General features: G+C 50.9%; 1 protein-coding gene across 2 annotated transcripts in view; it reads left to right on the top strand.

Annotated features, from left to right (window-relative positions):
* Window positions 1-26,424, top strand: part of Itpk1 (inositol-tetrakisphosphate 1-kinase) — a 136,502-nt gene that overhangs the window by 31,834 nt on the left and 78,244 nt on the right. For both annotated transcript variants that reach the window (XM_026780791.1, XM_026780794.1), the window contains exon 2: window positions 488-512. In XM_026780791.1, the coding sequence (XP_026636592.1) occupies window positions 488-512 (25 nt within the window). The remainder of the gene's footprint in view (window positions 1-487; window positions 513-26,424) is intronic.

Raw genomic sequence — 26,424 nt, 5'->3', positions numbered from 1 at the left:
GTGATAGGCAGACCCGTGGCCCAGACCAAGGCATTCAGAAAGTGGTTAGCTGGTGATAGGCAGGCCTGTCGCCCAGAACAAGGCCTTTGGATCATGGTGAATGTTTTGGGGTTCTATCTGTGATAGTTGAGGGAAACAGGGGAGTCTTGGTGCTGTCCAGGCCAGAGGTTTTATTGTTGAAGACTCAGCCTGGCTCAGAGTTAGAGGGCTCGGGAGACTGATTGTTGCCAGCTCTACAGGATTCCAGCCCAGTTTCCCTGGGAATCAGCTGTCTCTTCTAGGTTGTGAAGAGAACTGGGGGCTCAGGGCTCAGTAACCTTGCCTTCGAAAGTAGGTCCTTCTAAGGCTGCTGGCCGGAGAGGCCTGAGCGTTGAGTGTGCCGCTCTCTCGGTCAGTCCCTCTCTCGCTCTCGGTTGGCTGTGGGGTGGTCTGGTGAGGATGCTTCTGCTGGCTGCAGTAACACCTGTCTTCTTTTTTTTCTCTGCAGGAAGCGAGGGATAGAGGTCGTGCAGGTGAGTACAGATTACATCTCCACGTTTCTTCTGTATGGTGACCTCAGCACGCTTAATCTATCTTCTTGAGAGTTTGGGTGGTCGGCCGCTTTTTTTTATGGGTGCCTGGATTGTGACATCCCGTCGAGATCTGGCAGCTTCTGTCCCCAGCTGGGTCCAGACTCAGGCTGGTGGCTGCCGGCATTTGGAGAGTTTACAGTGTGAGGAATAGGCAGGGCCGGGAGTCCTGGAGATCATGGCACTTGGGTTGGTGTTAGGAAGGGCGAGGGAACAGTAATGACTGGCTGTGTGTCCTGCCATCCTGTCCTCTGCTCAGTCTTGGGCTCCTTGGCTGGAGAAGGAAGAAGGCTGGATGGGGGGAGAATGAACGATGGGAAGGGAAAGAGAGTACAGACAAATGAAGGAGGGCCAGAGAAGAATGGGGGGATGGCCCTGAAGTGGCTATCCAGGCGCCACCGCAGCTGCCTCAGGAAGGTCGGCAGGTTCGATCTCTCCGAGAGAGCTTGGGCATGGGATTACCTTTTGATATTCTGGTAAAAGACCTTGGCCCTTACGGTCATGTCTTTCCAGGGATGGTGGAGTGGTGTTTACCTCCATGTAAGCCCAGAAATACAGACCCACAGTGAAGGGCAGGTTATGACAGGTGCACCAAGCTGTGCCTGATTCCCTGTGTCGCCTTCGCTGTCCCTGCCCAAGATGAACCTGACTGTCCTGGTTCTAGGCTGTCCGCCCTCCCGTTTGCTTTGATAGCTGTATCTGCCTGCCCTGCAGGAGCGGGTCACCCAGGATGGGGACCTGACCAAGGCTGATGGCAGACATCTAAGGGAAGCGTCTAGAAAGCCTGCTGCAGAGTACTTAGAGCCCTTGTTTGTTCAGTTTCAGGAGGCCCCTGCTCAGCAGCTGTAGGAAAGGGTTTCTCTACCCAGACAGGCTCTTCCCTGGCATGCCTGAGATCTCTATACTCTGGCTGGGGGTGGAGCGGGAGCCTGGAGCCGTGATTTAGCAGGTGCCAGGCCAAAGGGCTCTGAAAGCTTTCAAGATGCGTCTGTTGTTCATTTGGGTGATGATTTGAGGGGAGGAGTGGTGGCTGGGGACAGAGTGAAGCCAAACCGGGTACTTTCTACTCTGGCCTCTAAAAGTCCATGGCGAAGCCTCTCCCCGCACCTCCTCCTGGCGTCCTGGAGAGTTGCGAGAACTCTGAAACACGAACACACCGAGGGAGACTCTGCAAGAAGCTGGAAGCCAAATACCTTGGCTTGGTTTCCTGAATCAGCTGGGCTTTTGTGCACCACATCCCAGTGTGAGGTAGGCAGGGCGCCAGTCACTGGGTTAGGTGAGAGTGAGTTAGAGGATTAGGGGGACCATACCCCAACCCCTCAGCATCCATCTCCTTTGTCAGGTCCTGATTTTATGGGAGGGGGGTATCTCACGATGTTGTAGCCTTTGGAGACGACAGCTGCTTGGTGGTGAAGTGAGGATGAAGTTTGTTTGGGTAGCCTGTTTGCTCTGTGGTCATCTTTCTGTGTTAGTGCATCTTTCTGTGTTAGGTTTACAAACTACTGCCCTCCTGGTGTTGCTGGTCTTTCACTATTGTCTAAATGGATAGGACTTGGGTCCAGGATCTAAGCATGAGGAACCTGGGCAAGATCCTGCCTGTTTATCCAGGTCCCAGAAGTCATTTCTCTTTCTGTTATCTCTTGGCAATTGCAGCAGCATCAGTGATGGACATTTATGGGGACTGTGGTGTACCCAGGAAGTGGCCCTTTGTTCTAAAGGAGCTTTGGTGTGTAACCTTTCCCAGGCGTGGGTGTGCAGCAGCGAGAACTAGCAGATTGCCTCAGCTACTCCCGCCAGGGAAGCGTCTCTGGAGATGAGGAGCAAGGCAGCCTGGGCTCAGGTTCTGGCTGTGTGGTGAGCCTGCCAGTCCACACGACGGGGCAGTCAGCAGACCTGTCCCAGGATCATGGAGGACTGAGTCAGTCCAGGTGACAGGCCTGGCACTGGGCCTGGCAGGCAGAGGCTGGTGCCCTGCAGACCCGTGCCCAGTGTGGGACCACAGGACACAGCTCTCCGTCATCAAGGGAGGCAGCAGGTCGTTGTAACCCCTGGCGGTAATGACTGGAGGTGGATCCATGGTGCTAGTAACAAAAGTGAAAGAAGGCCCGGTGGAGTTGGCTGCTGGCTGGCTCACGGGTGATGATTCATCTCCCCTCCCTGTGAGTTTTAACACTTGTTCCTATAAAAACTGAAAACTGGAGATAGAATTAAAACTCTAGCAGTTGGGAAGACTCATTTGTGGTTGCGGGAAATGACTTTTTAAAAAGTCCCATCCATCTCCTCAAAGTTGCACGTCTAATAAAGTTTTCTTTTTATGCATATCATTTGTTTTGAGCATATGTTGGTCATGTCGATCAATTACTGATAATGATTTAGTTCGGAGGAAACTTGTGCTGTATGTGAGAACTTTATGACCGTACAGAAGGCCTTTGAAGGGGGAACAATTATGTACATAGCTCAGCAGTGTGGTAGAAAAACACGTGAGAAACTTTCCGTATAAAATACCCTGACAGCTTAGCCATCTCCAAGGGAAGAGGATTGGAAATTTGTCTAGAAGAAAAAAGAGCAGTGTTTGGCTTCGAGCTGTCTGAGAAGGCCCTGATTATGTAACCTGGGAATAGAGGACGGTGGACTGCAGATCACCAGGGTATTTAGACCACGTTGGACCATTTAAAAGAGAAATAGTAACAGTTTTATTTTCTAATGTTAATATTTACATCGTGTTGGATATGACATCCTCTGCAAGTATCTAAACTTACGGGACATTTCAGATGTCAGCTTAAAAACGTGCCGATGGAGACCGTTTTAAACATTAATTTTGGGGTTTGGTTTGAAGGCTGTTTACATCTCAGAACCAGGTACTTCCTCAGACAGGGATGGCGACAGGCCATCAAGAGGCTCTGCAGGTCCTCCCAGGGGGACTGGTGAGCTGTCCTTGGTTGCCTGGCCTCTCCTGATCTGATTTACTGTAAGTTCTGCCACTCTCTGTTCAGGTTAGCTCAGGAGGGGGAGGAGGCTGCCCATGTGCCCCATGTGGGTCTCAGGAGGAGCAGGAGCCTGCTTTGTGTTAGTGCGAGGCACTGGGCAGGACCCAAGGGATGAGTACAAGGTGAGGACTGAACAGGCATTGATCTCTGTTTGACAGCCTGGACACCTGTGTGGGCTAGTCTACAGTAGGTGACCAGGGGCCCAGAGGGGCAGAGATATTGGGACCTTCACCCCATCTGTTAGGAAGTCTTCCAGGGAAGGAGCCTGACTGGTGGGGGTTAGTTGTATGCCCTATCTCAGTAGGGCCTGTCTGAGAGGCATGGTCCAAGCCCACAGACCCATCAGGACTTGCCTACCCCACCCCCATTCTGAAAGGTTCTAACATAGTCAGATAGACGCTAAACTGGCCAGCCTCTGGGGACGGAGGTTACTGGATTCAGGGTGGGTCTTGGGCTTCTCTGAGGGCTCATTAGAAACCTTGTGTTTCTTTGGTCCGGTCTGTGGCTAGTCCAGGAGAGGCACTTTTCTCTGCAGGATTTCATTACCCCAAACTCAGTGGAGCAAGACCCGAGAAGACCCTGCCCACCTGCAGCTGGCATGCTGGCAAAGCCCCTGTCCCAACAGAAGCCTGGCTTCCACCCCACGGGTCTGTTAGCCTGGGCTGTTATTTTCAAATGCAAATGAGTAAGCCACAAGTGTGAAAGTACAGTAGCCAATTGTAGATTCCTCCTTCCAAATTCTTGGCAGATTCAGACATTGTGAAACCTCGTCTTGGGGCAGCCACTGTTTGCCAGGCTGGCAAGTAAGTTTTCCCCAGATGGGAGCAGGGCCTCTCTCCGAGTCCTTCCCGAGCCATCACCCACTTGAGATACTTAATTTATTTTTTTATTTTTTTATTTTTTTTTTGGTTTTTTGAGACAGGGTTTCTCTGTGATTTTGGAGCCTGTTCTGGAACTAGCTCTTTTAGACCAGGCTGGTCTCGAACTCACAGAGATCCGCCTGCCTCTGCCTCCCGAGTGCTGGGATTAAAGGACTTAATTTATTTTTTAAATGTGTCTGGGTGTTTTGCCTGTACCTATGTCTGTGCGCCACATGCATACAGTGCCTGCGGAGGCCAGAAGAGGGCATTGGGTATCCTGGGACTGGAGCTACAGATGGTTGTGAGCTACCACGTAGGTGCCAGGAACTGAGCTGGGGTCTTCTGGAAGAGCAATCAGCCTGCCCTCAAAGCTGGCAGACATCAAGCGTCCAAGGGAAGGCAAGACTGAGTGAGAAGCAGAAGCTAGCCGACCATATAGCTCCGAGGGGGCCATGTGCTCAGGGCTGGAATAGAGCTTTGTGCCTTGCTGGTGCAGTTCAGGGGTGGAGGTGTAACATGGGAGTTGAGAGGCAGGCCCTGTGGATGGAGCAGGCTTTCTGTGGTGGGTTAGGGGCACTGAGGGGATGAAGCAAGGAAGAGGTAGGCGGCAATGGGAAGGCCCTGTAGAGGAGGTGATAACCTCTTGATGAGGAGTGACTGAGGCCTAAGTGTTATGAGACATTACTAGGTTGGCATCATGGGACATAGAATAGCCTGCATCCAGACTTGGAGGCTGGGAAAGGTGTCTGTTGGGGATTAGTAGTCTAGGGAGATTGGGCTTTGAGTCCTGAGGGGGTGGGCAAGAGGCTGAAGAGAATGGGAGAGTCCAGATCACCGAGGAGCTGGGTGAACTTTGGTGGGGGCAGCGTCTGGGCACTGAGGGGCATCGGATGGGAAAGAAGTGCACTGTGGTTGAGGTGGGGAGAAGAGCTCCCTGGAGGGCACAGGGAGGTTCTCAGGAAAGAGCAGGTCTCTAGCAGGAACCTGGGGTTACAGCCTGTTAAGGGGAGATGCAGGCTGTCTGTAGTTACTATGGCAACAAAGGGCGGTAGGCCAGGTGGCAGATGTGGTACCTGAATGGGTTTGAGAGTGAGGAAGACTGAGGGGTCCGGCCCCAGGTGTTCCTTGTTCCTAGGTTCCAGGGTTCCAGGGACGGGAGGAAGAACAGCCAGGGAAGAAAGGATGATGACAGGCAGCTGTGCTGAATTCAGGGGACAGAGTTCTCCGATTCAGCAAATGGTTTTTTCATTGTTTGGTTTGGTTTTTTGAGACAGGGTTTCTCTATGTAGCTCTGGAACTCACTCTGTAGACCAGGCTGGCCTCGGACTCAAAGAGATCCGCCTGCCTCTGCCTCCCTAGTGCTGGAACTAAAGGCTTGCGCCACCACTCCCTGGCTCAGCAAATGTTACTCGTAGAGTGTTTTTGCCTAGTTTCGGGTGTATTTTAATAGGTTTATTAAGGGTACAGATTGGTCAGCCCAGTTAGGTTTCCTCTGCTGTCTCATTCTCTCCAGTGTCCCCAGTGCCAGGCCGTGTTTCCAGATGAAGGAGATGCCGTTCCTTCAGCTCTTCCCTTTTCCCCGTGCTCTGGAGCTCATTTCAGTCTCTTCCCTTAGAGCAGGAAAGAGCCTGTGGGAAGCTTCTGGTCACCCCCATTGTAAGTAGTGACTTTCTGGGGACCACCTGACCACAGCTGACCCTCAGCAGACCAGTACCTCCAACGATGACCACCACAGGCCTGGGATGTTGGCGTTGAACAAGAAGGTTCATGCTGCCATCAGAGGCCAGTAACGGACAAGATCTGGCTCTCTGAGGAGGTCTAATCCTGGGCCATATTTTCTGCCAGTTTGATTTCTGGGTGTGGGATTTCAGCTTCTTCCTCTTTAAAAGAGGTCGATACTTGGCACCCTGACAAGTGCTGAAGGAATAGGAGTCACTTTACGTCATCTTCGCAGTGAACACGGTGGCCTGTGAAGGGGCAAATGTGTTTTGGCAGAAGCTGGGCTGCCTCACCAGAGGGAACTTTTGAATTTCTAATTATTAAGGATTTTAGCTTGCCTATTTTTTAAGACAAATTTTATGTGTTTTTTTTTCAGTGAAGGTATGAATTATTTTTTTATAAATGCAGAAAATTATTTTCACTCAGCTACTTATTTGGATATGTTAAGTAACAAATTTATGATCATCATTATGTTTTTTTTTAATAATGACACATGGGGTGGAAATGTTATGTAAATTAGTGTCTGTTTGTACCAGGTTTTTGTAGCCATAAAAAAAAATTCTTATTTTGGAAGACCTTTAATAGCAGCACGGTGGAACAAGGGGCAGGCAGATCTCTGTGAGCTCAAGACCAGTCAGGGTTAGACCAGTCAGGGTTACGTAGTGAGACCCGGTCTCCATAAACAGAACAAAACAAAAAAATCCCATCTTGGAAGACAGTGTGAGAACATTCTAAAGATGGCTGCTGAGTGGTGTTAGCATTTGCCAGGCGACTTCTGTTCTGGTTGGGGTGTTTGTGTGCATGCATGAGTGTGCATGTGTGTGCGTGTGCATGTGTGTGCGTGTGCATGTGTGTGAGTGTGTGTTTTGCTGAGGATGGCCATGTCCTAGCAAATGCCCTGCTGCTGAATTACCCACATGCAACCTACTTTATCTTAGCCCTGCTTTCCCAGGCTTCCTGGAAGGGATGCTTACAGTCCTGAGTGGTCCTGAGTGGCTAGCAGGTTTCAGCTCTGTCTAACCTTTCTGTTCTCAGCCTCAGACTCACTGAGTCACCAGGAGAAATCCTTAGAACAGAAAAGCTCTGCTTCCACTGTCCAGATGGGAGAAGGTGGCTAGGGAAGCAGGCTCCCTGTGCCTGCCTTGTCTGCATTCACAGGCATCCGGAACCCAGGTTCCGCTATGTTGAACTGAGCTGGGACTGGGTGTCCACAGGATCTACTTGCCCATGGTCTGCTGTCAAAACTGTCCTTGAATGGAGTGTGGCAAGCAAGTGCGTCACATAAGACTAAAGAGAAGCAAAAGGGAAAATAGAAAGGGACGGAGGGAGCATTTGGAAGAGGCGGAAGCAAGGGTATGTTGGAAGGTGGCCTCCAGTTCTGGGGTGAAGTCACTATTCTGAAGTGGTTCTTGAGGTGCCATTCACCATTACTGAAACTGTGGAATGCCCCAGCCCCATCTGAGTCTGTGATCTTGGTGCATCCTGCAGCTGGAGACATTTGGTATGAAGTCACATGGGACTGGGACACCATTATGGTGAGCACAGGGGCAGACCTGCCGCTAAAGGAATGGTGTATTGATGTGACAGCTGTCTGTCACAGTTGCAGGCAGGAGGCATGGATGCATGCATGGTCTTCTGCTTACCTCCAAACAACACCAAGTACCTTGTCTTTCTATTGAGTAGGAAGGCCGCATCTCCCTCCCCAGCCCCACTGCTATTTCTCTGTGTGCCTTCAGAGCTGCTCAGGTATCCTCCTGCCTGTGACCCCTCCCTGCTTCTCCTGCAGATGGAACTGCCTCTTAGTTGTCTTCCTGAGGCTGGAAGTTGATGGTCTGGGAAAGCTGCTGGGTCCAGCCTGTGCACTGTGCTTGCAGGATGGGTGAATAGAGAGTCAAGCTTTGCTTCCCACAGACAGTGCCAGCCCTGGTTGGTTAGCAGAAGTTCTAGATTCTTCTCACACTTCTGAGTAGCGTGTTCATGTTGGATGGATTTCTAGAAGTAACCTTACCGAGTTTGAGGCATTTAGACCCTAAGGTGCCACGTGGCACAGTTTGCTTGCATTCTGAGTGCTCCCACCCACAGTGTCTACCACAGTGTCCCTCATGCCTGGGTCTGTACTAGAAGTAGGGCACTAGGCAGCCCAGGGAGGACCAAGGCGGTTCTAGGATGACTTGTGGTCACCCTCTCAGCATCCTGCCTCTGGGTAATGACCTTGATGGAACACACATTTTGTGCTGTGGCATAAAGATCCATGTAAATTTATTCAGGTCCTCATATATAGTTCAGATAGGCTTATAAAATTGTCATTTGTGTTTTAAATGAGGAAACAGAAAAGGCAAGTCGTTGCCTCAGGTTTTGGGGAGGGGAGGAGAAGAAGTTGTTGAAGGCAGTCAGTAAGGTTCTAGAAGTTTTGTTTATTATCGCGTTTAAAGCTTTCTATTATGGGAAAGCCACACAGCATTCCAAAGTTAGGAGAGCATAGCCCAACGGGTCTCATATGCCTTCCCCGGAGCTTGCGTGTGTCCACATATCCAGCACCACTTCAGGGAGACCTCCCTGCCGCCAGGTTTCTACGCTGTCTCAGTGTCCTGTCACATCTAGAGATGTTTCTGATAGAGACTGAGACTTGTCCTGCCCTCCTGGGAAATCGATTGGAAAGGATGGGCTGCCAGGTGGCTGGGCTGTATCCCACTCCTCCTGCCTCTGCCTCTGGGAGGCTAGGAGAGAATGGCACCCAGCTGTAGAGTCTGGGCCTTTGGAGTGGTACTCAGACATGTGGCTGGAGCCACTGGGCCCAGAAGGCTTGTTTGCCATGATATCTCTACAGGAGTGCTTGCTGTCACAGAGAGAGGTGGCCACAGCAAATGTGCGCATATATTTTGGAATCTTTCCCCCAGCAATTAGCTGGGATTATAGACACATGCCACTACACCAATGAATTCACATTATTATTTTAAAAAAATTAGCCGGGCGGTGGTGGCGCACGCCTTTAATCCCAGCACTCGGGAGGCAGAGGCAGGCAGATCTCTGTGAGTTCGAGACCAGCCTGGTCTACAGAGCTAGTTCCAGGACAGGCTCCAAAGCCACAGAGAAACCCTGTCTCGAAAAACCAAAAAAAAAAAAAAAAAAATTATTTTCAATTTACTAGGTGTGTTTGTGTACTGTGTGTGTGTGTGTGTGCATGCAATGCTGGTGTGCCAGGGAGTGCTTGTAGAGGTCAGAACCCAGATCTCAGGAGTTGATTCTCTCTTACTGCCTGTGGGGTTGTCAGGCCTGAGCATAAGCCCCTCCACCCACTGAGCCATCTCTCAGGTTCCTTAATTAATTAATTATGCTATATTTACTGAGAGCGCGTGCGTGTACACTCACTCACATGTATATATGTATGTGTGTAAATCAGGGCCTTAAGTAACGGGCTGGCCTTGAACTCTGATCCTCCTAAGTGGAGATTACAGGTGCTCACCACTGTACTTGTCTTGCGTTTGCAAGGTTAGCCTTTTCCACATTAGTGTAGGCTGGCTCAGGTAGCACAGTGTCCTCCACGTTGTCACCTGACCCTTAGACTCCACTGCTGGCTTTGTGTCTTTCAAAGCCAGTGCTTTTCTGCGGTCCTGTTGCGCTGGGGCATTGTGGTCCCTTGCCTGCACTGGGCCCTTCTACTGCATGGCTATTAGGTGTCCCTTCTCAAACAAGCCCCATGTTGTTACTGTTTGCCATTGTGCCAGGGCATAGAGTGCAAGGGGTCAATGAAACCCTTGTAGTTGATCCTTGCTCCAGGAAACCCAGCTCCAGTCCCAGCCACATGTGTGCCTTTAAAACACACTGTACAGAGCCCTAGTGTCCCTGAGTCTCCCTGAGACATGCCCTGTTCTCCAGACATTCTGCTCTTGCAGCCGGCCACATCCGCCCCTCTCCCATCCGGTGGGCACACGTTGTTCCGTCAAAACCAGGCTCACAGTCACCAGCTCCTTAAAGCCTTCTTGGGCTTTCCCTTTCCAGGGAGCTACCCCGAGCACCCAACCTTGCAGGCATCTGAGCTCTTTCATCTCAGGGTCTCATCAGGCTGCCCTTTTCTGTAAGTTCTTTAGGAACATGGGTTACATCTTGTTCTTCTGGGGGTTTTGGCTGCCTAGTGTACATTCTGGCATTTAGGAGCATTTTGCCAAGAAATCTTTGGAAATCAATCAGCAGGAAACTAATTTAATATTACAGAAATAATGACTGGAGACCGTCCTCACTGTCTTATTTCCTCAGAGTGGTTACCATTGCCTTCTGCTTTCCTGTACTTTACTAACTTATTCTTTTCCCCTTTCCCTCTCTGGTTCTGTAACCCCTATTTTATGGTTTCAAACTTGAGGCTTTCAGGGTTACCACGCTGGTTTTGGGGAAGGTACCTTTCATTGCTGGGGATAGTGGTGATGCATCTGTGTGCCATGGAAGCTGTGTGATCTATACTTGGTGGTGTATGTAGCTTGCTGTAGCTTTCCTGGGCATGGGCTGATGTATGTTTGGCATCATTTTCAAAGATCCGTCATTTGGGAGACTGATTCCAGAAACGCCGGTGGGTACCAGAATCCCTTGTAAAGAGCATATAGCGTTTGCACGTAACCAGTGCACTCCAGCCGTCTCGGCCTGCCTATCACATCTAGTGCAGTGTAAACACGATGTCGGAAATAAGGAATAAGAACAAACATAGTCTGTTTGTCATAATCATGCTTGTAATATTTTTTCAAATATTTTTGATTTGAAGTTTGGATCTCGGATGCAGAATGTTCCAGGCACAGAGAGTCAACTGCATACATGAACTGGAAATAATTTTCTTTCTTTAAAAAAATTTTTTTTAATGTGTGTGTTTGCCTGTATGTATGTATGTACACCTTATGCGTGCAGTGCTTCTAGTGGCCAGAAGAGTGCATAGAGTTCCCTGGATGTGGAGTGACAGATGATTGTGAACCACTTTGTGGGTGCTGGGAGCTAAACCCAGGCCCCCCGCAAGAGCAGCCTGTACTTTTAACCACGGATCCATCTCCTTAGTCCCCATTTTCTCTCTTCTTTTACAGTACTAACTTGTGAGGTAAATTGCCATTTAATTGTTCTCAGAAAGGGGTGACTGAGTTTTTGCAGTCCAGAGTGGCAAGGTTTCTGGTATTTTGCGTGTTTTACTTTTTACCTCCTCCTCCCAAGGAAACTCTAGTAAATTGGTTACAGGCAGCGACAGAACACCTCCGCTATGAGAGCACACGGGGCAGTTCTGAGCCTCCTGGCAGCTAGTGCGTATGGGAAAATGGGATTAGTTACCATGGTGAAAGTCCCCAGGAGGGAGAATAAAAACCTTGGACAGGACTTGGGTGCTGGCACATGCCTATAATCCCAGAAATCAGGCGGTGGAAGTGGGGGAGATTGTAAATTCCAGGCCAAACAAACAAACAAACAAACAAAATGACAGGCTCTTGCCTCTGCAAAGAACCAAGTAAGTGTTACAGAGAGGAAGTTTTAACCTGGGGAGGAAAAGAGACTTAGAATAGAAACAGGAGACTGTAGCCAGAGCCCATCTGGTCCCAGCCTCACTCTCCTGCTGTTTGGCCAGCTGCAATTCTCCAACGCCCTGCATCTCCGAAGCTCTTCTAGGGGGACTGGTAGGATTGTATTCAGCTGTCAGTAGGGGACTAGAAATGTCAGTGACCAAAGAAAACATGATGCTTTTGTCTCCCTCTCTAAAGATGCCAGAGATAGACAGCACAGAGCTGTGGGGGCTCCAGAGTGCTATACCATTGTCTGTGACACCCCACCCTCGCTGCTGGCCTTGTGTGGCGTTATGTTGTTGGAGCAGCGGCCACGTTGGTTCTCACTCTGAGCGGAGGAGGCAGTGTGGGAATAGGCCCCCACCGAGCACTCACCCAAACCTGTTCTCATTTGGTTGCCTTCCCAGAAGTCCCTGTGTTACTGCTTCTGCCCATGCCTAGGTCAGAATCAGAACTGAGCCACACCTGGTGTCAGTGGGCAGGCAGGGAGTGTGATGTTTTCACTGGGCACATTGTCACCTCCAGTGACCTTAGGATGCTGTTACTGAGGAGAACGCGAAGGCGTGGAATGGGCTTTAATTGGTGAGCCTCCTGAAGATGAAGCTCACTGGGCCTCTCTCTTAAAACAGGACAAGTTACTCACCTCCCCGAATTTCCAACTCCTCCCCTGTAGAATGGGAGGATTGGTTGACGACTCACTCTCATGGTTTCTAAGCATTGAGATAATGCCAAGTAACTGGACACAGAGCTTGATATGTGGTTTGTCTTGGAAGCAATAGTCCAGTACCGTATGCAAGTGCTAATATAGTTGTCATTAGTGGCCTGTAGAAAATGCAAGTATAGGCCGGGCGGTGGTGGCGCACACCTTTAATCCCAGCACTCGGGAGGCAGAGGCAGGCGGATCTCTGTGAGTTTGAGGTCAGCCTGGTCTACAGAGCTAGTTCCAGGACAGGCTCCAAAGCTACAGAGAAACCCTGTCTTTGAAAAAAAAAATGCAAGTACAAAGTGTTGGGGGGGGGAGGGGATGAGCCACAATGAAGGGATCAGACACACCGGTCACGTCTACACTCTTTTCAGTTTGCTCAGAGTAGGGATGACCAGAGATGATTCTCCGTAGTGGTCCGACTTGTGTTCTCTGCTTCTATTTGGCAGCCCAGATCTCGCCCTTGTTTAAGGGTGGATGCTGTGCGGTCTACAGTACCTTTGAGATAGGAATGGGGTACATTAGTGGGCAAAGGCTGATTCAGTTCTCTTTCAGCAATGATAGGGTGCAGAGATGTGGATGCTAGGCCCTAGTTTCAAAAACATCACTTTTCCCCAAACCCAGCATGCCATTTATGGTTCTCTGGGGAGGTCCTAGGGAGTCCCAGGCACAACAGTTAATTGCCTTTTCCAAAGGGTTTGCAAATCTGGAGCTATAGCTTGGCTCTGCCTCTCTCTCCCGACTCCCTCAGGAACCAGAATGGCCCTTCCTTCTCCACAGATCCCAGATGCTGGGTATAAGAGCAGGCAGGGAAAGCCTTTCTGCAGATGCTCTGGGGACTTGAGCTCTCCAGCATCACTGTTTGCATCTCTCTCGCTCCTCTTGAATTTTGTAGAATGGCTATAAAGCATGCCCTATAAGGAGATGCCGGCTTGCTGGGGCCCAGCCAGCAGCCGCGTCCCAGAAACTTGGTGTTGTGGGGCTTAGTCACCCTCCAGAGCTGCTCAGGAAGCTATGCTGATCCAGTGGAAATGAGGTGCAGGGCCTGGGCTGGGACCTTGTTCAGGGCATGAAGGGACACCCTGAAGGAGACAGCACTGGAGTCTGGGAGCTGAGACATACCTGTGGAGGAATTCCAGAATGCCTTTGTCATTGGGCCGTACCTTCATGAACCAGCCCTGTAGCAAAGGGATAGGCTCTCTTTGCCTTCCCTTGCTGACTGCTTTTGTTAGTAACCCTTTTAGGCAAGACTCAGGCTTCCCGTGTGGAGCCACCCTTGCTATGTGCTGCCCAGTGAGCCAGCAGCGGAACTGGGTTGGGTTTCAGAGGAAGGTGCTCCTCTGTGTCTCACTAGCCACTGGCTAGGATTCACCCCTAGTTCCAACTGTACCCTTTTGTAGCTGTGCAGTTCTGGGCAAGTGAATACACCCTCTCTAGGACCCATCGACCAAATGGGGGCAGGCTGAAGCTTGAGATGAGGCAAGAACAGATGGGAGGAACTTGTGTATCTCAGTCCCACTGCCATGAGGCGGCTCAGGTGGGCATGCTGGACTATGCTGGGCAAGGACTTTATAGCAGCTCATCTTCTACCAATATGATTCTCAGCTCATCTTCTACCAATATGACTCTGGTCTTATGAAACCCACCCATGGCTAATTGAGAATTTGGCTTTGACTGGTGTGTCTCCACTCAGGTGGGAGAGGGGTGTGGTTTCCTGGTGTGGAGGAAGTCCTTGGTTTCCCTCCTCCCATCATTCCCAGTGTTTGACAAGGTCAGTGGAAGCCAGGTTGGGCAAGGATGCCTCTGGGACTGAACTGAAGGCCCAGGAATAGGGCAGAATCAGCCTTACGTGGGGGAGGGTGGTGGGGCACACAGTGATTGAGCTTGGGAGACTAGTGGCCTGGGCTACTTCTCAGCCCAGGCACCAGAGCCTAAGAGAGTAACACCTGAAACTATTGGGTACTTGCAGGATCTTCTGGGTCCATCACTCAAGGGGATTCTGCATCTTTGATATATGTGACTTCAGTGTCTTTTCTAAGCCAATGGGCATAGGAACCCTTGCCCATCCATATTCTAGGGAGAAGATGAGTGTCTTAGGTCCAATGGCCGGAACTCAGCCTTGACTGTAAGCTAGGGAGTCCCTACAGCTGGACTGTTAGTGGTCCCCTTTGCATTTGAGACAGCACACAGCTGCTGTAGGATCAGGGCTCCTCTGGAGCTGCCTCTCTCTATGTGTTCTGACCTTCTAGACTTTCTTTAAATGGCTTTCTAGAAGATCCATATCGTCCTATGTGGCCTAGAGGAGCAAAATCCATTTCTTCTCATTCCAGGGATCCAGTGGTCACACATCCTTCAGTTGTAGAGACAGACTGTTCATTGACACACTTTAAACAAATTATGGCCCAGATCCTGTAATCTGTTCTCACAGGGCACCTAGCTGCCGTGAGTGCTGCCTCCTGCTGTATCTGTCTGTTGTGGTTATTTGATTCTCTAGGTGGGTGTTGGCCCTAGTTCTCCTCTGTTGCTGTGAGTGTCCAGCTCTCATGTTGTGGGGCAGGGCTGTGATAGTTACTGTGTATGGTACAGAAATATGAATATTTGTTGGTTTGTAGCTTGTTAAAGTAACATATACTTCCTAGGGGACACATAACCTGGGCATCTGGGGGAATAGTGGAGAGTGAACACTGTGTTGGATGCCTGTGTCACGTGTGCTACCGCGATGGACGTGACACGTGCTTCTCTCTCCTCCTTCCTGTGTCACTCACAGTCTAGCTGCTCCTCTCTGTCCCCTGGGGTTGGCAGGTTGCAAGGCAAGGTGTGAATGTGAACAGGGAGGGGTGAGCCAGGGAGGGGCGATTGGCTCCCTGCAATACTCCTGTTGCTGGAATTTACACAGGACTCATTGCCAGGCTCTTGGCTGTCCTGTGAGACTCTGACATGACCAAGCTCCTGACTTACTCTCTTCACCTGAGGCTTTGGAAGATGGATGGCCGTATGATTACATTGTAAAGATGGCAAGAAGGGTGGTTCCGGCCTGATCTTGTTTCCTGCCAGGACCATGTGGCACCTGCTCTCCCATCTACTGCCAGGTGATTAGCCATCACTCTACTGACCCTCAGGTCATGATCCTTCTCCCCACCGGGCCTGACAAGAATGACCTAGTGCACATCTGTGTCTCCCACAGAGAAGGCCTCAGTTCAAGGCTATTGGTTCCCTGACTGCCCCACAGCCTATCCACTGCCTTTGCAGTGTGGGCTGTCCTGGTTGCCTCTCTGTAAAGAGATTGTTCTGTCTCTTGGGTCCCATCTTTTTTTTTTCTTTTCTTTTTACCACTATACTAATGAGGATCTTGGGTCCCATCTTTGTCAGCCTTTCCAGAGCTCTGACTCTTCTGAAAGTGAGGGATCTCCCCACGGAACCATCCCTCCCTGTTGCCCCAGCCTTTTATCTCGATGCCGTGTTCACACTGCAGAATCCTGGGATCTTAGCCCTCCACCCTGTGGGTGATGAATGTGTGAGAATTTCTTGATCTGCTCGAGGCTAGCCCCGTGGAAGATCTCAGTAGGGCGGATTGCCCGAGAATTCAGCTAGCTTCCCGCATACAGCCTCACTTACGTGTGATATTTTTGTGTACAGCGAGTATACCTTAGGTTGTGTGCATGCGTGCAGGAGCTTTGGAGTTGGGCTGACCTGCAGGTTTGCATCTTGCTTCTGACCTTGCCTGGCCTTGGGACCTAGCGTCAGTCTCTGTTCCATTGGCTGACTGCCACGTTCACGCACACCTGAGTTCCTCATCCTTGCCTCGCTGTGGCCCCCCTGGCTTGGAGAGGATCAGGTGTGAGAGTGCGGGGGAGGAGCAGGCGCATGCGCACTGTAGCGTGCTCTTGGTGTGGCGGCCCAGGAGGCATTCCCCACCAGGCCAGCTTTTAGCCTCACATCATCATGCTCCAAAAATGCTCGCACACAGTTTATTTAACTTTAAGTGGGGCAAATTCTGAAATGGGTTGTTTATTGTCGAAGTTGAAATTTTAATTTCTCATAAATTCCCCACAAATTGCTGTAGTACATTTATATTTATTGAATCTGTCAGGGTTGTTTGTAGGACTGAAGCCCGGGCTCCCCGTGTTTGTGGGCTGTTGCCACAGCAACACTGGGGTCTGAGGCTCTGAAGCAGAGGCCTTGTTCTCATATGGTTAGAAGGTTCTGGATTGAGCTCTGGGTGGAAAGTATTGCTGTAGCCAGCTCTGGCTGGGGTGAGCTATTTAAGATGCCAGATTGTATTTTAACTTTGTTCCTCTTGTCTGTTTCCCCTTCCCTCAGGGTGCTTTGCCTGTCACCTCATTCTGCTCCCCAGCTCTTGAGGGATGCAGGTTTCCCCGGAACCCGGCTGTTTTTCCACAGAGACTTCTCACTGTGGGCATGGTGAGGTCCACACCTGCCTCACAACCTTGGACAACCTGAGGCCTTGTCCCGTTGTTACCCTACCCTGTAGTCTTTCTAACTCCTTTCCCTTTCATTTTTATCTGCTAGGAATGGGTTCTGCCCCTCAGCTCTGCCACACCCAGTCCATTCCCAGTAGCTGCTTGTACTGGCCTTCTCTTTATAAGAGCTTTGGAATAGGCAACCATAGAGCTACCACTGCCATGAAAGTCTCCCTGTCCCCTCAGACCAGGTCAGGTGTAGTTTCCAGAGCACCTCACCGAGCAGGCTCTCTGCCTCCCTTCTTCACTGCTCCTCCCCTGAGTGGGTGCTCTACCAATCTTCTGGGTGCTCAGCCACCACGTGGTGATCAGGAAACCCAAAGCTGGACTTGTCTCAAGAGCCACTGTGCTTTCTCTCTCTCTGTCCCAGGGACTGCAAGAATGACCGAGGTCCCTCAGCTTCAACAGAGGCCTCGCTGGCAGCAAGGTCTGCTTGATGAGGTCAGAACCTTGGGTCTGGCCGTCTCTGGGAAGAAGGCCTCTTAGCGGGGGAGGAACCCGAGGGACCCCATAAGAGCCCTCACTTGTGTCTCTAGCTATCCAGAGCTTCTGCTGCCTCTGTCCTGGGCAAAGCAACACCCAGGGAACATAGCAAAGAACCCTGTCTTCCTGGAGCACACATGGATTACAGGGCAAGAGACCGAAACAGTAATGAGTGTGGGCAAAGTGTGAAGATGGAGATAGGAGAAGCCCAGCAGGGCATGGGGCTCACTGGGGTTAGAGAGTGTGGCTTGGTCAAAGCTGAGCACAGGCTACCCTCTGACTCTGTGGTTCTGCCATAGAGAGGGGGAACTGGCTGCTCTCGGGTGCAGCACATAGCTGAGTCTCACGGATGTACCTAACAAAGGAGCTAAGCTGAGAAGTGTACTCAGTGTCCCTCCCGTGTAGGTGAAGGTCGTGGGGAGGCAGATCTGTGCTCTGGAGGTAAGGGGCAGGACAGAGGTGGACCACTGGGGGGATAGGGTCCTGGGTGGGTATGCAAGACAACTGCACGCATCTGTGTCTCAGTCTCGGCCCAGGGTGTCCACTTACGCTACCCTTTTCCTTTTTCCCCCTCCTTTTAAAAGGTCCTCCTTTATTTCCATGTAGTACTGGGAGTTGAATCCGGAGTGCTATTCTTATCGTATGTTTATGCTTTGGTAAAAAGCTTATAGAGAATAAAGGCAAGACAATCCTTAGAGGCAGAGCCTGCTGCTTTCCGTAGTTTGTACTGCTGGGTTCTCTGAAACAATGGTTCTCCTGCAGCCAGGACCAGCAGAACAGGAGTGCCCTCTTCCCAAGGCTGCTTGCTGGGAAGGTCTCTCTGCTCAGCAGGACCCAGGCTTCCCATAGAAGTCACCTGCTGGAAGCCTGCAGCCTCTAGGCATCCTTGCTCTCAGCTTCTGTAGTTGGAGCCTGGTGTCTTCTTGGGAGTAAATGAGCCGTATTTACAGGATGAGGGGATCCGTGTCCCAGTGACTTCTGCTACTTTGGGGAGCGTAGGCTCCGTTTCTGGCTGGGCAGTACAATACAGTGTCGTGTCCCCCCGTCCCCCCCCCCCCTTGATTTCAGTCCGGCCTCCGGTTCAGAGTGGTTGTGGCAGGAGCTGAGGCTGTCTCTTTGATGCTGCAGTCCAAGCAACAGATGCAGGCGCTCAGACCGCTCAGACCGCTGTCAGGCATTCCGAATATGTAAGTACAGAAGCTGCGTGTGCCTTGTGACCTTGTGCCTGGCTGACTCATTCGAGCTCAGAGGTCAGACCAGTGCACACCAGCACTGGCTCAGGTTCCATCCCCAGGTGGGCCCTAATGACCCCATGGGGAATAAGTCCCCAGGCTGTGTCAGGGAGGGATGAAGGCCACACAGGAAAGAGCGAGTCAGATTCAGGATGGGAGCTTTCAGAGAAGGTATTTTCCTGCCCTTGTTTTCTTCCACCTCATCCTTCTTCCTTTAGCCACCAGGTTGACTTTCTCTTCCTTCCGGAGGTTTCTCTGAGTGCCCATGCTGTTTTACCTGTTGTCCTGTCTAGACTCCAGGCATTGGTCCAGGATCCTCACACAACCAGAATTGCAACCACCTGGGAGATTGCTTTATTTATTTTTCAGTTTTTAAAGAAAAGATCTTTTGTTAGCATAGGCTAGCTTCCAGTTCATTCTTTAGCCAAGGGTAGATGGCCTTGAATTTCTGAATCTCCTGTTTCTACCTCTGAAGTTTGGGGAGTGTGGGTGTGTACTACCACACTCATTTTATATGGTGCTGGAGATTGAGCCTAGGCAGACACTCTCCTGAGCTATATCTGCAATCTTTGACCCGGGAGGTTTAAAAACAACATGTAAATTTATTTTAGCAGCATTTGGAAAGACAATGCAATATGCAGTTGCCATATCCCTCCTCCGTATACATCCCTCACTGCCAAAATCTCCCCAGAGTGGTGCATTTGCTGCAGCCATCGAACCTTCTTGAACACATTATTGTCATTCAGAGTCCATAGTTGGGATCAGAGTCACTCCTGGTGCCGTGCCTGCGGCATGGGCAGTCTGCAGTGACGTGTACCTGCCGTCTTGGTGCTGCACAGAGCACCTCCTCTGTCCTGAGCATCCTCCATCCTCCAAGAACATCTAAAGAAGCTTTGAGGGGAAGACACTGGTAGAGTGCTGCTCTCTGGGGTGCATCCTGACATTGGAGTGCCCTGAAGTTCTCAGGAGGCTCTGACTGCTATGCAGCTGAAGAGGGGGCATGGGTTGAAGCTGTGGTTCTGAGTTGAGGGTGTGTCCAAATGTCCAGAGTGGACATTCAGATTGGTGTCCAGGCTCACCCATGCACCTGCAGATGGGTGGTGTGTGTGTGTTAACATATGTGTCCCTGTCTGAGTCGCCCTGCTTGAGGACAGTGTTGAACAGTGATGGGGAGGGATGGACCCATGTTCTGGTTTTTCTCCAAAAAAGACCATATTGACCCCCAAGTTCTCAGGCCTGGTGTCTAGAAGCTGACTCTTTTTCAGATCGCATTGCCTGCTTTCAGTAGGGGACCAAACCAGTGGCATTGCCTGCATCACCAATCTTGGGGGGACTTGCTTTGGGAGGAGCGCAGACTGTGTCAGGTGAGACGTAGGTTGTACTCTCTAGCCCATTCAGTCTCTCTCAGGCCATCTCTGTCCTCCCTAGGGACTTCTGTTCCTCCCACCTAGACAAACAGAACTTCTAATATAAAGACAATCTGGATAGGTCTTCCCAAGTAGAGGTGGAAGTCAGGAATTCACAAGACCTAGGCTTTACACAGTGCCCAGGATCTGACAATCCCCTGGGAGAAGCAGCCTGTTCCTCAGCCAGGCCTGCCCAGGGTGCCTGGCATCAGTCACAAAAGGCCTTGAGTAGAAACCGAGTTGGCTCCTGGGAGTCCAGCAATAAAATCAGTGTAAATACAGCTAACATTTGGGAGAACTTTATAAAGTACTTGAAAAAAATCCCTCGCATAAACCCAAAGCCAGTTCTACAAGCTGTAAGGACAATTAATGTCCTACCTTTTGGCTGTAGAGACTGAAGTTCAGAGTAGTTCAGTTGATTTCAGAGTTGTTAAAGGAGCAACACTGGGATTTGCACCCAGGACTCTGTTGTTTCCTGCTTTCTCGGCTCCCTCTTTGGTGGCACCCTCCTGCCCGTATGCGGGCTCCTCCCATGTTCTGACTACAGAAGGGTGAGGGGGCTGGTACTCTCCTGCCTGGAATATGGGAGAATTTCTTGTGACCCACTTCCTGAAATATGTGGTGATGGTTCTTGACACTTATCTCTACAGAGAGACCTGGAAGTGTGTCCTGGTGTGGGTGGGGGCTTGGAGGTCTTTGCACAGACCAACCAGCTGAGGAGTCTGCCGCCTCGAATGTTCTCTAAGGTCCTTAGATTAGGGGTATCGGGAGCCTTGACTCTTATCAAGCACACTGGGGGTCCTAGAGCAGGCACCTGCTCTTGGTGTCCCAATCTTTATTTATTTACAATGTCAAGAAGGACACGCAGTTAGAGAGTATAGGACCCTCTGGTGTGGAGTGGGATTCTGGATGCATGGCTTCTCTGTGCAGGAGATGGGAGGTCCCTGTGTGTGCCGAGTGCTGGGAGCCTGCCTGGTGTCAGACCCCAGAGAATGGCGTCTGTGGTATGGAGAGACAACAGACTGCCTCACCCTCTTCCGCCAGGCGCTTCCACTTTGGTGAGGAGACCAGATGTCTCAGGTGAACTTGGAGCTCCCTTCGGTACCTTCTGGACAGTTTCACCAAAGCATTTTGCCTTCTGCTCCCACACAGGTCCTCCTGAGGGGGCAGCAGAACTCTTCCCCTTGTGTCCTCTTTGGTAACAGTCTCTCAGTTAGCAGACCTGTCTTCCTCTAGCTGAGCTTAGCCACCTGTGCTGAGACTTGCCTCCTTTCTGACTGGGTGAAGGAGCTAAGCAGCTTGCAGGAGCCCAGGCAGGCCCTCCGAGTGTACTCGAATGCACTGGGAGGCCTCTTGTCACTGTTCAGTGCTGGCTCGGACTCTCCTGTCTCAGAAAGGAGGGAGTCGCTTGCCTTGGGGGCTCTTGGAGAACCGTTTGGCGTGTGTTGTGTGTTGCTTAATCGCTGTTGGGTGACTCGTGGTCAGTGTGCACAGACAGTAGCAGGTACTTTACTGTGGATGTGGAGAGCAGAACCGCCTCAGAGCTCTGTTTTATGCCTGGCGTAGGTGGTAGACCAGCATAACCACTGGGCTTTCTTTAAAGTGCTGCAGCCCGCAGCCCATCCTCCCCTGCAAGCTCTCCACCAGCCCTGGCTCGCTTCTATTTAAGGCAGGGAGCGTACTTCCTCCAGCCTGCTGCCCCTGGCCTTTGCTTGGTCCCGGGAAGCGTTCCTCACAGAGACCTTTTGGGGCTGGGCGAGGCAGCTGGGAGCTGCCTTCTGGGGAGGGGGCTTGTTTGGAGGCCTACTACTCCTGGAACCCTCACATACCTGGGTTTGGAGGGGCTGAGCCGAGCAACTCCAGAACCACGTTGTCCCTGTTTGTGCACTGTCCTCGAGCCACCTTGGCATGCTGCCACCTTCTCCAGACCCAGGCATGGGACATACCAACTCCCCTGCTCCCTGGCTGCTGTTCCTGTGCCAGCCTCGAGAGTGCTCTCTCTCTGCAAGTTTTGTGGGCTCCTGGCACTCACCATAGTACCTAGCAGAGGCCCTGGCACAGAAGAGGCATTGGGAAAAGATTCCTGTGAACTTGTTTACTCTACCCTAGGGCCAACTTAGAAGTTGCAGAGTTATTTTTAAGAGGATTTCAAAGGGCTAGTAGGCTCTCTTAGTCTTGTTTTCTTGCTTGCTTGCTTTTCCAGTCTGAATGGTTGGGCCCAGGACACATGCAAAGCAAATGCTCTGAGCTACACCTCAAATCCTTTTGTAAAAATTTGAGACAAGCCCTCATGAACTCACTCTGTAGCTCAGGCAGGTCTCGAACACACGATCCTCCTGCTCAATGTCCTGCGTAGCTGGGATGACCAAGCCTGGTGATTCTCTTGTCCTTCCCTGTCTGTAGACTTAGCTTCCCACCCTGTCTTCACTCTTACCTTTCACTGTCTCTGTTTGTTCGGGTGGCTTTGGGTTGGCCTAGGCTATCCATGCACACACCACTTCCCTTGCATTCTAGTCTTCCTGGCACTAAGGGTCTGTTTCACCTACTTCTGACCAATGAGATACCAGGGAAAAGAGCATCTACTCTTTTATGAAAAATACATGTTTGGTCATGTGCCCTTCCTTCCAGATACCCTGTTGTGGGTATTTGGAGCTATGACGGTCATTTTATGACCATGAGGTGGACCAGGTTCACCCATGGTAAACATGACAGAATGGAGATTTGGGGAAAAAAAAGAAGCCTCAGTTTTTGCAAACATCAAGCTATTGAAGCATTTCACATCCCTTAAAATCAAGCACCTCTTTACTTATGATTCTGAGCTTGGAGGAACTTTTTTTTTTTAAGTCCAAACTTGGCAAGGTGATGAGCACACCCTTAATACCAGTGCTTAGGAGGGAGAGGCAGGTGGATCTCTGAGTTTGAAGCCAGCCTGGTCTACAGAGCAAGTTCCAGGACACCCAGGGATACACAAGAAAAACCAAGCCAAGAAAGAAAATTTGAGTGTGTCTTTAGGATGAGGATCAGCCACCACAGAAGAGAACTTTGAAAGGCCATGGAGAGCCTGGCGCTTCAGGATCTCGGTACCTGTGTGGAAAGCTTAGGTCCCTCAGGGGATGATCATTGGGTGTCATGTTCCTTCAGACATGCTTTAAAGCAGTGGTTCTCACCCTTCCTAATGTTACAACCCCTGACCATAAAATTATTTTCATCACCACTTCATAACAGAAATTTTGCTATTGTTAAGACTCGTAACGTAAATGCCTATGTTTTCTGTCGATCTCTTTGGAGTCGCGATCCACAGGTTGAGAACCCCTGCTAGAGGCATGTGATGCTCACGTATGAGAAAATGTGAAGGCCCTGGAGGGCATCAGATACCTTGGGCATAGGTGGAAAGATGGAGCAAAAGCTTCAGGCGGGGACACATCTGTGTCCCCAAGGGTCCAGAGGTAGTGCAAAGACCCTTCAGGTTATTGAAGACTCATGTTGTCTCGTTGGAAATACTTCCTCGGGCTCGCTGAGAAAGTTATTTCAGGTAGGCCCTTGCCAAACCATGAGAAGCCAGCACTGTATCTCCTTGGCTTATCAGCTTCCCTGAGCCAAGACACAGCTTGAAGCTCGGGGCTGGCTGGGGTAGTTGGCTCTGGTTGATCCAGCGGGTCCTGCAACTTTCATTTGACACTGAAAAGGACCGAAGCTTTTTCTCAGCTCCGGGGGCTAGGATGAAGTCAGGGTGTTGACAGGACCAGGCTGCCCCCAGGACCTCCTGGAACAGGCCCTTCTCCAGCTGCAGATGGTCCCATGGTCCCATGCTTTCCTGACCTGCGGCAGCATGGTTCTAGACTCTGCTTCCCTCTGTCCCTGTCTTCCTGTGGCGGCCACCTTCTTTGTGTAGGTCTGTGCTGTCATGGCTTTTCCTCGTGTGTGTGTGTGTGTTTGTGTGTGTGTGTAGGCCAGAGGACACCCTTGAGTGTTAACCTCAGGAATGATAGCTATCTCCTTTTGAAGGGTGGCCTTGACAGAGCTGGGACTATAAACGCAGGCCACCATACTTTTTTCTTTCCCCACTTGAGTTCTGGGGATCCAGCTGAGGTCCTTGTGCTTACGAGGCAAGTGCTTTCCTCTGAGCTGTCTCCCAGCCCCCACCTTTCTTTTTCTGAAGATCAGCAGGACCATAGTGACATCACTTACTTTAGTCTGATGCTATCTGCGAGACCCTGTTCTCCAAACACAGTCACAGACGCAGCTTGTCTTGTTGAAGGACACCGTTCAACCCACGTGTCAGTCATCAGTCTGTGCGATGTGATGTTGTCACTGGCCAAGCCAATTCTTCCATCCTATAGCTTTCCCCTCCCCCACCTCCATCCTCTGCCTTGGTGAGAAAAGGGTGGTTAGGAAGGAGATAGATGGAAGAAAGAAAGCTAAGCCAACAGCAGAGGCCTCTTATATCACTCCCTTAACCCCACTGTGTCCTCACTGGCTGAGACTGAGCCTGAGGCTAGCCTTGATGCTGGATGTGCATGTGTAGACACACACACACTTACACACACTCTCATACACACACACTCATACACATACATGCACACACATGCATACACACTCACACATATGCACACTCACACGCACGCACACTCACATACACACCCCTCACAGAGGCTCCTCTGAAGAGCACTGTTATAGTACAGCTTCAGTAGGTGATGTCAGAAGAACGCTGGAAACTGATGGACCCTCCAGTGCTGTTCTTATTTATTGACAGGTTTTCCATCTACCTTGGGAGGCAGAGAGGATGTCGTGAGGCAGGAGAAGGTGCACAGGTCATGGAGAGATGGTGGAAAAATTCCAGGTTCCCCAGTTTCCCCCACTTTCCAGTTGGCCACTCATTTGCTGATGCATTTGACTGCTGGGTTTTTGTTTTTTTCTTCTTCCCACCCAGTCCTCTGTGGAAGGTCCTGGAGCCCCAGAGCGCTTGGTATAAAGCCTGAGAAATGACCTGGGCTCAGCATGCTCACCACTTCCTGTATGCTGGCCTTATCGCCTTTGTGACAGGGAGGTGGCTCACAGTTTCCTTTTATTTAGGACACACGGGGTGACATGGGGTAGAAGAAACTGGAACCAGGCTGACCCCACGCAGATCCTGGTGCTACCATGGGGCCCTGATTTCACATTCTTTCTCTGAGCCTGTTTCTTCCCTATGAATAGGAAATGAGAGTAGCCCCAGCCTGTGCAGTGCTTGTGATGTCCCGCAGGCTGGTGTGTGTCCATCTCAGACCCTGAACCCAGGCCCCAAGAGCCTTGTCCCAGAAGCTGAGTTCATAGTACGCTGGGAGGGAAGGGTGATGGACTGCCCTTCACTCTGGACCTCTCGCTTTGTGGAGAGCCCGAACCAGGGCCCAGACCAGGAGTGGACTGGTCTGACCAGAGAAGTGAGCTGCTTTGGGAGGCAGTTAGGTGTGAGTATGGAAGGGAGCCAGAGGGAGCAGTGTGCCCTCCTTTAGGGCAGTGGGGAGTCATGGAAGATTTTTTTGAGTGGGTGAGAACATTTTCAGAAGGAAAGGTATTTTGGCAGTTCTTATCCAAGGTGGGTTGGCTTTTGCCCAAGCTGGAGACTAGTTCTGAAACAGGAAAAAAAAAAAAAATAGAAAAAGCATAAAGAAAGTCTGAGCTAGAGGGTATAACTACTACATTTTAGTTCTGGTCCTCTGCATCAGCTCTCTGACGGCATGCAGGCAGAGACCCTGGTGTTTTTGTAGATTTTGAAGATTACAGTAGGTCCTAGGCAGACCCACTCTTTGCTTTTCTGTGACCTGTGTTCTGGTCATTGGTTACAGAGCCCTGTGGGAGCGGCATAGGAAACTCGGGCCTCCTTGTCCTTGCCAGGACTCACTGGGGGCCTCAAGGGAGCTGAATTAAAAGGCCTCACTGACTTGGCCCCGTGGCTTCCTGGCTGATCACCTGGCTCAGCCCTCAGTGGGGCTCTTCGAGACTGAGCATTGACAACTGGCAAAGACAGAGGACCTTGAGGTTTGATCACAGAGGGAACTGGTCCCTGTTTACCCTTGAGTAGAAGCCCTCAGGTCTGGCTGGCTGTGCATGACTAGCTAGGCCTTGGTGCCTGGCAGGCTCCTGCTGGACTTGGACCATGAACCTGCTGGACATTGAGTACAGGCAAAGGCTCTAGGCATGGGCTGTGAATGAGGGGTTCTGAAGGGAGGTAGATCTGTCTGCTCCTGCCCTGCCTTAATGGGGGTGGATCCAGGCCCTGGGTTACAGTGTCAGAGGGCTCCTTAGCTGCTGCTGCATGCTTAGCCTGGGCCTCTCTCCTGGCTAGACTGAGGACAGAGACCACGCCCTTCTTCGTACCCTTGGGCAGCTCCTCCCCTCCTCTTCCTCCTTCTTTTTTCCTCTGAGATCTCTGGCCCCCAGATGGTGGTGCTCAGCCAGACCCCTGGTCAGTTACTGCTTGGG

The sequence above is a fragment of the Microtus ochrogaster genome, chromosome 1 (assembly GCF_000317375.1).
Source record: "Microtus ochrogaster isolate Prairie Vole_2 chromosome 1, MicOch1.0, whole genome shotgun sequence".
Classification (NCBI taxonomy): Eukaryota; Metazoa; Chordata; class Mammalia; order Rodentia; family Cricetidae; genus Microtus; species Microtus ochrogaster.
Note: the sequence above shows the minus strand (reverse complement) of the source record. Positions and strands in the feature narration are given on the sequence as shown.